Source organism: Cyprinodon tularosa, unplaced genomic scaffold, assembly GCF_016077235.1.
Source record: "Cyprinodon tularosa strain WSP-4 unplaced genomic scaffold, ASM1607723v1 ctg214, whole genome shotgun sequence".
In the NCBI taxonomy this organism is placed as follows: Eukaryota; Metazoa; Chordata; class Actinopteri; order Cyprinodontiformes; family Cyprinodontidae; genus Cyprinodon; species Cyprinodon tularosa.
The window spans coordinates 283,758-296,758 of NW_024038796.1; the positions used below are offsets into that span (position 1 = coordinate 283,758).

The window sequence follows — 13,001 nt, forward strand, 5'->3', positions numbered from 1 at the left end:
GACAATAATGAGCTTGGTTTGATAGAGCTGCACTGTCAGGTCAGATGTCACTTCATCCATTAGCTCTTCGATGGTTACCTTTGATAAAATCTAGAAACGCTTTCAGATCCGGACTGTTGTCAAGTTTGATTAACGCATGCGTATGAATGCGTAACGCGCATCCATGCGGACTTCAGGAGAAGCAAATAAAGAAATAAACTAATTTTCATAATTTATTTGTAAAAAATGGATCATAAATGGCAAATATAAAGCAAAAAAGTAGACATATGTTTACATTTAATAACCAGCCTTTAACACCCTGCAAAGAACCCATGAAAATGGTGAATCATCCCTTCTGACTCAATTGAGTCTGTCATCTGGTTGCTGATGGTGGACACGCCGTGGAAACTGTAGCCATACAGGTCGCTGCTTCCGCATCCGATAGCTGGGTTATAGTGTCCTGAAATCACGTTGTATGGCTCGGAGAGATGCGGAGCACCGCCACAGATCTTCCCGTCCCGCACCAGAACTGGCACCGCAACGCGCCTCGGTGCCGGTGGGAACCCGGCCAGCTCCAGAGACCTGTCCTGCCTCTGCCGCTTGCATTTGTACCTCCGGTTCTGAAACCAGATTTTGACCTGAGTGGAGGTGAGTCTGAGAGTCTGGGCCAGCTGTTCCCTCTCCGGGGCGGACAGATAGCGCTGCTGCCTGAAGTGCCTCTCCAGCTCGGACACCTGGGACTGAGAGAAGAGGACCCGGGGCTTCCTGCGCAGCCTGTTTGCGCTTCTAGGGTCACGGTTACAGTCAGGTGATGAGTCCGGACCGCGCACATCTGCAACCAGGGGAAAAGAAAGGAAAAAATTGAGCCATTTTTGGTTTATTATAACCTAATTATAACAATGGAAACTAATAAAAATATACAAAGTCTGATGTCAATTCTGGTATAACTTCCCCAGTTTTATAAAATATATTAATTTTTTTCTGTCCTTTTTTCGTTTTTTTAGGCATTTTTTATGATGATATTTAATAAATGTTACATTTTTCTAAAAGTTTGAAATGGTTTACTTTGAAAAAAAAAAAAAAAACCTTCATGTTTTCTTTATGATTCAACTGAAGGCTTCATTCAGCGCCATCCACTTTCGGTAAGGCTGACATAATTTTACGTTTTCATTCACAATGCATCCTGCTCTCTGTGTTGGAGCAAAGATGTAAGTTTTGTATACAAATGTATCCTGTTGAACGAAAGACTAAAACTAGGCTTGTAATTTTAAACAGTTTCTGCATCTTTGTAATAAATGACATGACCAAAAGTTGACCTTTATGCCTAAAAACGATCATAAAAATGCAAAAATAACACTTTCTGAGCCTAATTATTGGTTATTTGATTAAAAGTAGCTGCCCTATATATTCAGAATATTAACATATAATTGTCAATTCTAACCACAAATATTAATTTGAAGATGTTTCCTCAGTCAAGTTTGTGTTATTGTTGTTAAGTAGGAAAGAAGAAGGATTATCTATTATTTATTTTAAAGTTACTAAATAAATCAGTCCCTAAGACCCAACAATGAGGAAATGAAAAAGACTGTTTTGAAATATTTATTGCTTTTCCTTCATGCTTTATCTTGTTTAGCAGCAGTAGGAATGCTAAAGAAACACTGGCTGCTATAGTCTAATTTATATTACTGATGTAGTTATTGTTCTTGAATACTTCATTTAAATAGCTTAAACATAGTTTTATTTAATTCCTTTACATGTATACAATAATTTTAACACTAAAGTAAAACTTTCTACCAAACATACGTGTTTAATACTGCAGCATTTTGCAGTGAAGATTTTAGCTGTGGCTGTCTGAGAAAAGCTTTCCAAACCTCTTATGGACTAGATTAGTAGCTTATTACTATTTCATTACAATAAATGCCTCAGTTACAAAATATTTACTATATTTTTTGTCTTTCCAACATTGGAGGATAGACATGATTGGATTAAGGGCAGTCAAGGCATTGTTTAAGATGATTCCCATGCAAAGAGGGAACCACGATAAAACTCCACAAAAAAAAAAAAAAAAAAAAAAAATATATATATATATATATATATATATATTTTTTTTTTTTTTTCTACCAATAATGAAGCTTTAAAACTGCGATTATAGCTCATTTGTCTTCTGCTGAAGATGGTGGGATTTAAAAGCTTAGAAAAGGAGACTTTGGAATGAGAAATGCTAAAGCTGACTATTATGAAGTCAGAATTTTCTTTTTCTATTTTCATAGATCAATAAAATCTTAATTGGAAATAAGCTGTCTCTAAAATCAAAATAAAACAGAAAATTTGTAACCAAACTAATTAATTTGACCATTTTAAATTCCTAATTGAGTGAATTAATTTTTACACAATTACACATGTTTTAAAGAGGAGTTTGAGTTTTATTTATTTATTTTAGTACATTTTAGTTACATTTAGTGTTTTTTCTTAGATGTATTCATTAGAATATACCCAAATACATTGTTTTGAAGTTTGATAGTTACATTTGGACCATTTCTCTCATAACCCCCCAGATGTAATGTCGCATTATAAAGACCAAATAGACAAAAATGTATTGCATTTTTTAGAAAAAATGTTTAGAGATAGTTTATCAGTTTTTACTTATTTATAATAATGTTTTTGTTCAGTTTAAGATATCTATCTTTAACAAGAAAATTCTTATATGCTTTTTCAAAATAAAGTATAATTCATTAAATGAAAAAAAATAGATGTGAAACTGGTTTGATGTTCTGATCAAACTAAATTAGTTTTTTGTGTTATAATGAGTTTATTCCCAGGATTATCTCACCTTTTTCAATCATCTCCTCTGCTGCTGCTGATCTGTGCGCATCGAGCTTCTCCTGCAGCCTAGAGACGCACCTCTTAGATTGGGAATCGTAAAACCCGTCGATGTTTGACGCAGAACACACAAGCTGATGTTGATGCATCGGTACAACCTGATCATTCATCTGAAGATCATGCTCATACTCATTCTGCTGGTAGTCGAGCTTTAAAATGTCCTTCACGGAAAATGGAGTCGAGGTGGTTGAGCTTGGATGCATCCTCTGTGCGCTTCTGAATCTTTTTACGCACGGTGCTGCTGAAGGCGCTCCTGAGATGCTGCCGGGCGGATCTCTTCACTGACTGCTGAGTGAGGGCCTGGAAGATATTGGTTTGGTCAAGGGTCCTGCTAATGAACAAGTGAGATAGATATCAGTCTGCTCAGACATAGGGGACCAACACCCGGGGAGACTGCACGCACACTTCTGTGGCTCCCCCATCTTCTCATCTTACAGGAACACCTCTCTACATATCCGCCTTTCTGTCTGCTGTAATTAAGAAGCCCAATTAATGTATAGGAGGGACTGAAAAGGTGTGTGGCTCATAAAAAGTAGTTCTATTGAATAAAAAGTTTCTTTTTAGTTATTAAGTCATTCAGAAATAGACTGAAAGAAATAAACATTAAGATAAATGCATACAAAAGATGGCATGATTAAAAAATGTTTAAATTAGAATAAAATGGAGTAGAATAATACATTTTTCCCCTCTATAATTTGGTCAGTTAACCAGCGCTGCAGGGTTGACTGATCTCTGATGATGTCGCACAGCTTTACCACCGACATTGTTTTGCAGCCATGTTATTAGCGTTCGCAGGCCACAACAAACAGTAACTTTACACCTGATGTTGTGGAAGTGGGGAGACAGCGGCGCCAACCAGCAATGCTCGACTGAGGCCGACACGCGCGCGCGCGCGCGCGTCCACAGAGACGGTAAACACGCAAAGCCACTGGGTGAGATCTATAGGGACCTGCACCGCGCGGCTGTTTTCTTCAAAGAACCTTATAGTATAGACATGGAAATCAACAATCTAACAGTTCCTAAAACATCTGTCAACATTTCCCAATATCTGTCACTGAGGCGGTTAAGAATGAAGATCTGTTTAAAACTAAAAACTGTCCAAAAGCTTTTCATTTTAAACTCATCTTAAAACTATAGCTAATGACAGATTAATTAAGAAAACAGGACTTATGAGGACTTCTAAGAACAAATATATCTTATAACATGTCCATACTTTAACTAAGAGCTTCTATTGATATAAATTAGGGATGTCCAAATTTCAGCCCCGGGACCATTAAGGCTTTTCGAATAATTTTCTTATTATCTTACTTTTCAGCAAATATAGCTGATGCAAATGAACAATTTAGAGTGACATTTGGATGTTAAAAGTTAATTGTTATGTAAGGAGCGTATGTTTTTCTTTTAGTTCATGTGTTTTTAGCTTTAATCTTCATATCATAGTATTGGAACTACAAACATCCAGTGACTTTTTACCCACAAATAAAGCGAGTTTAACTTCATTAAACTTGGCCAAATAATTTTTATGAAAATTGTTCTAAACTGAATAAAAAAGATTTCCCTATACCAGCAACAACAAAAACCAAAACAAAAAAGCTTCTGGCCAATGAAGTTAGGAAACTATAAATCATACTTTTATTGAGGCAAGTATCTTTGACCTTTTTCCATCTTTACAACACTTGTATTTTTTTTTTTTTTACTTTTTTTTATTAAACCAAGCTTTATTTATTGCTTTTTAATTCTACTCAACTGATTATGGTTTTGATTCGGAATCCAGCAGTGATCTAAACACATCTTTTATCTTATAGACCTTTAAAATAATGAGAGATGGAAGACTATCCAGGACTCATATAAATATCTGTAATACCCAATGCCTCGTTATCATGGCTTACTATTTCACAAATTAAATGGAATTTATGTGTTCATTATTGGTTGCCTCTCACTAAATCTGTTAAGCATGCAGAGCTTTCTTACTCCTTAAAGTAATTTTATTAGTACCTGATTTTTTATTTATTTTTTTGTTATATCTTGATGGATGTTAGTATCTGAAAAACAATTTACATTAGTTTGGTTGTTTTTTCTTGCTGATATATTAACACTAATACATAAAACACACAAGAGTCCAACACAAATGTTAATCTCACAATTAGCGGGTCAGTCAGGAGCAACATTCATGAAAACCAGTATTTAGTGAATGACTGACATTAAAGAGCCTTTATCCAATCACACACACAGCATGCAGACTGAAAGGAATATCAATAGAGAGAACTGAAATCAAACCAACAACCTTCCAACTACTTCTTTGTGTCTTAATATTTTTGTGCATGTCTTTTGATAATGTAATCTAATACTAAGATATTGCTTGTTTAGAAATTTTAAGATCCTTTATATTTTTTAGATGATGCTTTCTTATCCTTCAAGCTTAACATCTTAATTTGTTTTAGGTGTAATCCAGTTTTTTTCCCCATTTGATTATATGGTCCACATGTCCTGGTGGTTCTCTTTATTCCATGCTGGTGTCTCCGGTCTTTCTGCCTTGAGGTTCTCGGCTTTTGTGCCTCTATTGTGCTACTCAGCTCCAATTCATTATTTATTTATTTTTAGGTTTTTCTTATTCTCTTTATTAACATATTTTCTTGCATTTGGGTCTTTCTTTGACCACATCATGACATGAATTTGATATTCAAACATTGATTTACTGTGAAGATAGCCTTGAAAACATTTTAGGATTTCCCATTCCTATGCAACTCCCTCTGGTTCTATTCAACTATCATTCCATTCTTACACATTGGATCATAGGAAAATTATTTTCACAGGACTAACTGCAGCTAAGAAGACTATGATACACTCCTGGTTTTCCATAGACATTCCACCACCAAAAGTATGAATAAATCACTTTAGGGATGTTGCTATTTTAGAAAGGTCATTGGCATTGGCTACACAAAGCGTGTAAATCTACTGTGCAGGCCTGGAACACTCTTATCGGTTCTCTGTCTGACATAACATTTTTCCCTGTATATAAGACATTCTCTGCCTGTGTTGTCTATGAAGAATGGTTAATTTCCTATCCTCTTCCTCTCCTCTTTTGGTTTACCAGTATACATAATATGGACGTGTAGGAACGTGTGCTTATATTTGTTTAAGTGTATTCTTGTGAATATATATGCTATTATTATTTTTTTTTTCTTTACTGGTAAGACAATGGCACTGCTTTTGCAATAGGATGTTCAAATTGTTCAATATCAAAAATAGAAATAAAATACTGATGGCAGTATTGATGGCAGATCAGTTCAAAACAAAAGTTCAGAATATGTCTGTTCACCTGTTAGTGCATAAACTTTAAAATCAATTATAAATGTATTGCTTGAGTGATTTAAAAACTATTCCACATCTTCATAGGCAAACTGTTAGCTCTGAAATCGTATTGAAGGTTTTGTGCACTTAACATTCTTTAATAATCACAGACAGCGTCGGCCCAGATGCTCTCCAGTGGACCATAATCTTCTCACTGTGCAGAAGATCAAACGTTTGCTTTGTATTAAACAAAATCCATTAGGTTGCTTCTCATTTTAATTTTCTTAAACATGTTGAAATCAGCTGGAATATCATCTTGTGACTTTTCATTAAGTCATCAACCATCATTTGAAATGTACATATTTAAAGCAGTAAGTGTAATTAATCACAATAATAATATGCATGGATAAGATAAATAAGAATCAAAACACTAAATCACTATGTACCAATAATATTACCTAATATATATACAATCTTTAAAGCTAATCAAACATGTTTAGCCTTAGTGGTGTACAGTATATTCTGCAGAGAAGTTGCTTTTTGTGAGACACTGCATGGATGTTCAAGGATTCATAGCCTAAAGACAAACATCATTTGGTGCATATTTTATATCTTTCCCATGTCTTCATGCTGACCTGTTCCTATGTTGTTGTTTTTTTATGACTATTCACTTGTTTTCCATTTAAAATGTTTTTACATTGAGACTGACTGATTTTGTGTGCTGTTGTATTTAAAACATCTCTTAATTTTTTACACTTGAATTGCAAAATCCCTTGTTTTTAATAGTGCAAGATTTGGTATTTAACATTTATTATTTCACATTTTTCTTAGACAGTAAAAATGTAAAAATGTTAATTCATTACACTACAAAACACAACATGTTAGCTGCTTTGTAAAGCGGTATCATCAAACTGCATGAAGGTATGAAACATTTGTCATATCTATGATATTATTTTAAGACGTAATCCATGGTTATTTCAATTTTTTCTAGGTATTTGTTATATTTCTATTAAATTATACATCATTAGGACCAGAAGCAGAAGTTGTTTTGTGGTTGGGACCGTAACTTATCTCCATAAGTCACCACAGGACTACCATCATGTCTTCTAAATTTGTAGGCTTGATTATTTCATATTTTGGATATTAACTGGAAAATGTTTTTTCCTCTGACTTCATCCATGGGCCCATCAACTGTGTCTACCATACAACCCTTTTGTTCAAACTAAAAAGCAATATATAAACTGTTAATGTAAAATGCTGTTTTTCACCCTTCAATACTCCAGACCTCCCTCTCCCCATACACCTCCTCCAGCTCCTCTTCGGGAAGTGTGATGCATTCCAGAGCCAGCCGGGAGACAAAGTCCTCCCAGCGTGTCTGGGATCATCTCTCAGGCCTGTTCCTGATAGGACGGGCATGGAAATACTCTCCATAACTCTATAGATTTATTTGCAGTCATTTACAAGAAGCACAGGGACAAGAAATAGAAAAGAAAGTCAAAGAAATCATAATACTAATATATTTTATCTACCATAACTTTCAAACTATTAAGCAAATTCTGTAAGGGGCATCTATTATGATCTTGACTAAAAGCACCAGCTGAGCTGACCTACAGTCGACCTGACGGACTCAGGCCTTCATAAAAGAGTAAAAAAGACATCAGAATCAATAAATGAATGTGGTTCTACTTTATTAGCCAAGTTATGCCAAATATGATGGTAAATTACTTTTATTAAAGCAAACATTGAACAAAAGCGGTGAAAAAAAAGGGCGAGGAATGATTAAATGTTTAACCTGGTTAATTTATATTGAGAAAAACAGCAATTGAAAAGTTTTACTGATGTGAAGAAATAAGACTTTGGTGCTGATCTGATCTGCGTACGCAGGAAGAATTAGATTATAGATGTCTTTTTAGCCGAAGACTGACCCTGGTGTTGGAGAGGAGGCTAGAGAATTAGAGGAGCCATAGGCAAACCAGGGGAGAAGATGTTAAAGAGGCAGAGGTGGGGTGCATTTTCAAGGGTGCATGACCAGAGATGGGAAGTAATGAAGTACAAATACTTCGTTACTGTACTCAAGTAGATTTTTCTGATATTTTTACTTTACTTTACTACTTATTTTTATGGTGACTTTTTACTTCTACTCCTTACATTTTTACACAAATATCTGTACTTTCTACTCCTTACATTTTAAAAAATTGGCTCGTTACTTTAGTTTTGAATCATTTCAATGGAGTTACCGGCGGTATTCATTCGCTGCAAATCATTGCAGCTTGGTGGCGGTGGCGTTAGCATAGTAGTATGGACGACGAGATGATTGAAAATGAACACAACGGAGATCTAGTCCTATTGGCAGACATCCATTTAAAATGTAGGCAACGGCATGAAAAAAAGTGGTTTCTACTTTTACTTTTATGCTTTAAGTAAATTTACAAGCCTGTACTTTGTTACTTTTACTTGAGTAAAGAAGTTTAATCAGTACTTCCACTTTTACCAGAGTATTTTTTAACACAAGTATCTGTACTTTTACTCAAGTACGGAAAGTGAGTACTTTTGCCATCTCTGGCCATGACCATGACACTTATTGCCTGCACTAGGTTCTCTGTTTGGTTGACCTTTGTGGCACCAGGTTTTATTTTTTTTTTCCCTGCAGGGCATTAGGCACAGTTTATAAGTATTCACAACACTAGGCCACTTCTAGGCCTTCATTGCGCTAGACCCAGCTGCATGCATGTTGGCAACAACTTCAAATTCAACTACGTCTCTGCAGCATTTGGCTTTTATTATTATTTTTTTTTATGCCAGGGCCTCAGTGCCATATTCTTTAATTCTCTGGTCAATAAAACCTCCTAATTGTTGCATTTCTTCTGTATGAGTCTTTCTGGGTTGAAATAAAGAGTAGGTGAAAATGTAAACTGGAAGATTTAATTCAGCCTCACCTCTCCTCCATTGCCTACATCACAATTCTTATGTGACTAAAACTGTAATTGTAACTTGTTCTATGTGTGAACTTTTTCAGGTTAAAGTGTAATTTTAAGAAAGCTTAAGCTCAGTCATTGACATCGTCTAACATTACCTAAATCCTTATTTCCATTTTATCTTCAGGACTAAGAAAGACTAATGGGACAAGGAACTTAGTTGTATAAATTGTAACATGAGTAAAGGATTATTTCCCTGCTTCTAGGTAACCGGAACAGATTTTCATCAGCTGTAGGTCCCAGTCTAAAATATTTTAAGTGATAAAACCTAAAATAATCTAAGCTAAAGACCTGTTAGGGGTTTACTAAATTTATATGGCAAACTGTAAAATATTCATTCCGCCTACCTTTTGCTCAATGGTAAGAGGACCTAAAAACAAAGCAATACTCACCTGCCCAAATGTCACATTCCCTGACACTGAGAAACTCACACAGCTGAACTTCAAACACTCAGGTGGAGAGAAAGCCTTGGGCATTCCTACGGATTCATTTTGATGGGTTAATTACATAATCGTTGCAACAGTGATCTCTGAAGCCTTGAAGCAGTGCTCTCTTTGAGTACTTTTGGTTAAAATCATCAAAACTTTCCTGTTGTTTTTTCCCCCTCATGTCCTTAAACTGTAACATAAGAAAGCAGTTTACCATCAATACCCCTAATCCATCATGCAAGAAAACAGGAGGGTGATGGCACCTGAAAGGGTTGATAGACTTGCAGCAAGGCAAAAAGAACCGAGACCTCCTATGGGCTAATGGGCTAAAAGATTCTTGTCTATATCTCATGTGTCAGTATAGAGGTAGACATCTCACCTATAGTGTGACTTGTGGTTTATACATTTTACCTTCTTACCCTTGCTCTTTGATTTGCCCAGGTGTGTTTCTAAGACGGGATGTTACTTAAGACAGATTGACCTGGAGGCTAGAAATGAGCTGCATAGTGCACAGCATTGCTTTGAAGTGAAAGTAAATACATTAAAATAACAACTTTCTATCGTTGATAGTTGTTGAAGGGCAAGGTGATTGGTCAGTGCTGTACATTCTTTATTCTAAAGCAATATGCTGAGTAGTGTGTTCATACAGTTTTTGCCTGTGTATGCTACATGCTGCATTTGATCACTTTTAGATTTTTATAAAATATCTGAAAATAATTTGTTATATGCTTAACCTCCTAAGAGGAAAGGGCAATGGACCCCAAAAGACATGCAGTTGATACATTCAAAGACCCGTTTAATACAGTCTGAAAAACGAAAATACGCGTTTTATAGGTAGAATGTTACCTTTGCTTACATTTTTTTTTTTTGCTAATAACTGAGGGACAACAATAAAGCCTAAAACTTTATTTTGTCAGAATTTCTCTTGTGAGCTTTAGCTCCTTGATATTATAGCATGATTTGTGTTTTACGACATATATTCAATAGTGACACCATTTATCTTCACACATCTTCTTTATACATTTTAACTAATTACTTTTGCCCAAACCAGTCAGTCTATAACAAGCAAGTGTGAAATTGTGGATGGATGTTTTATACTTCAGGATGATGTTGTAAAATCATCTTGTTTTCAGTCACATCTGCTTCCAGCTGATGCTGCAGCAACTAACATTACTTTTTTTCCTATTTTCAAAATTTTTTTAATTATCCCTTTTTAATTTTTTTTTTATGATATGGTATGAAATGCATCTTTCTCCTGTCCTCCCTACTGAGTTGTCCTGTTTTTGTCTTAGCATACACATGACTAAATATGGCTTAGGTGGAGCAGTTGTGTGCTCTTGCGCTCTGAGAGGGCTAAAAAATTCCACAATTAAAATCTATGAGAGAAAGTTTAATCAGCGAATACTGATTTGGCATAATATCTTTTACCTCACTTTATATTTTACTTTTAAGTGATTTTTTATTTTCATAACCTTGATTTTAGACAGATACAGAATTTTTGTAAAGGCTTTCTCTGTTTAAATATGTTTTTAAATAAAAAATAAAAATGGTTTGATGTAGGTTATTAAAAAGAATCTGTTGAAAACCAACATAAATTCTTAAAATAAGACTAAATTTACCAAAATGATCTGCACAGATGTAATAAAATCTATCTATCTATCTATCTATCTATCTATCTATCTATCTATCTATCTATCTATCTATCTATCTATCTATCTATCTATCTATCTATCTATCTATCTATCTATCTATCTATCTATCTATCTATCTATCTATCTATCTATCTATCTATCTATCTATCTATCTATCTATCTATCTATCTATCTATCTATCTATCTATCTATCTATCTATCTATCTATCTATCTATCTATCTATCTATCTATCTATCTATCTATCTATCTATCTATCAGCCTGCCTGGCTGCCTGCCTGCTTTTCATCTGTCTGTAAAACCAATCTATGTCCACTAGATGTCTCTGCTGCATTACATTATGCCAAATATTGGTCATGATTCAAACCTATATGCACCACCAGAATTTACAAAAAAGCTAAATCAATGCTTCAGATGTTTTCTGTCACTTGAGAGCTGATTAATAGATGAAATGCAACAACATTGGAATCAGAACATTGCCTCAGTCCTCAATCAAACAGGTTCTGCCCTATATATGACATTTTTAGCATTTTGCTCAGCATGGAGATCCGGTAAATCTTAAGGTGTAAAAGGAGAAGTTAAACATCTGGCAGGTTAGAATTTCAGCTGCAATGAAGTGACTAACTTGTTTAAAGTGTCTCTATTATATTAAAGGGACAATTTTACTGCAGACACAGCATAGCATTGAAAACATTAATCATAATAGAAGCAGTGAACCTGAAGCACCCATGAAAAGGTATTCACGCCCCTTCAACTTTTCCACATTGCTACTACAAATGTCAGAGTATTTTATTAATTCTATGAATCTGTTATCTTTATTTCACTTCTTAGAAAGAAGAATATCAACAAAAGTAGAAGCCAAAAGACCCATAGTGATTTTGGAGTAGGTGCAGAGATCTACAACTCAGGCGGAGTTAACAGGACAATTTCTAAGAAGAAACCCATTATTCTTTTTTATATAGCATATTTAATACAAATAACTCTGTCCAAATTCTCATAAACAACAAGCAATGTAAATATCTGATAACAAATAAACAAAATTATGCAATAAATAAAATTATATAATAAAAAGAAAAAATAATAAGTACTACAAAAAAAGAAAAAGTAAAGTATTAAAAAAAGAATTTTAAAACATTGATTGATGATGAATTCATTGGCTCAGCTTAAGTTAAAGGTCAGTGCAACAGTTGTTTTTTGTTTGTATTTTTAATAAAGTATTAAAAGAGACTGGGCTGGTTCATTATTATTCAACGCAAGACTATTCCAGAGTTTTAGCAAAGAAAATGCTAGATGTGCCAGCTGAATTTATTAGCTTATGAAATTTCAAAAAAACTTGTCAGAAAAATCACAAAGTTTTCTAGCAGACTGATTTAGTAGCTACTCAGCTTAGCCACAGCTCTGACATCAAATGGATTCCAAGTACCACATTACTGAAAAATATGAATTAGAATTCTTGACTTAAATTTTCCTAAGTCATGGATTGTAATGTCTGAAGGAAGATCCTCTATTTAGATAAAAACTTATTTTACCTTTAAGCCCACATGCAGAACACATGTGATGACAAACTGACATCACCAATTCCCCTGAAACCCCACCAAGATACATAGTGGTGGTAGCATCATTCCTGAATTTGCCAAAAGATAGACAGAGTTGATGGGATTATTGGAGTAGCTCAAATCCAGGGCAGCCCTGCAAGAACCCCTTCAGCCGAACAACAACTCTAAGCTAAGCTTACACCCAAAACTTAAATGTAAGGTTTGATATAAAAGCTTTGGGGTTAATCTATCCGTCTGTAACG

The 13,001-nt window shown here is 34.7% G+C and overlaps 1 protein-coding gene across 1 annotated transcript; it reads right to left on the reverse strand.

Moving 5' to 3' along the window:
* Positions 1-207: 207 nt before the first annotated feature.
* Positions 208-3,268, reverse strand: nkx2.7 (NK2 transcription factor related 7). The gene is made up of 2 exons (XM_038285772.1): positions 2,810-3,268; positions 208-811 (listed from the first exon to the last, which is right to left on the reverse strand). The coding sequence occupies exons 1-2, from the start codon at positions 3,060-3,062 to the stop codon at positions 291-293; spliced, it is 774 nt and encodes a 257-aa protein (XP_038141700.1). The 5' UTR covers positions 3,063-3,268; the 3' UTR covers positions 208-290.
* Between the last annotated feature and the right edge of the window lie 9,733 nt (positions 3,269-13,001).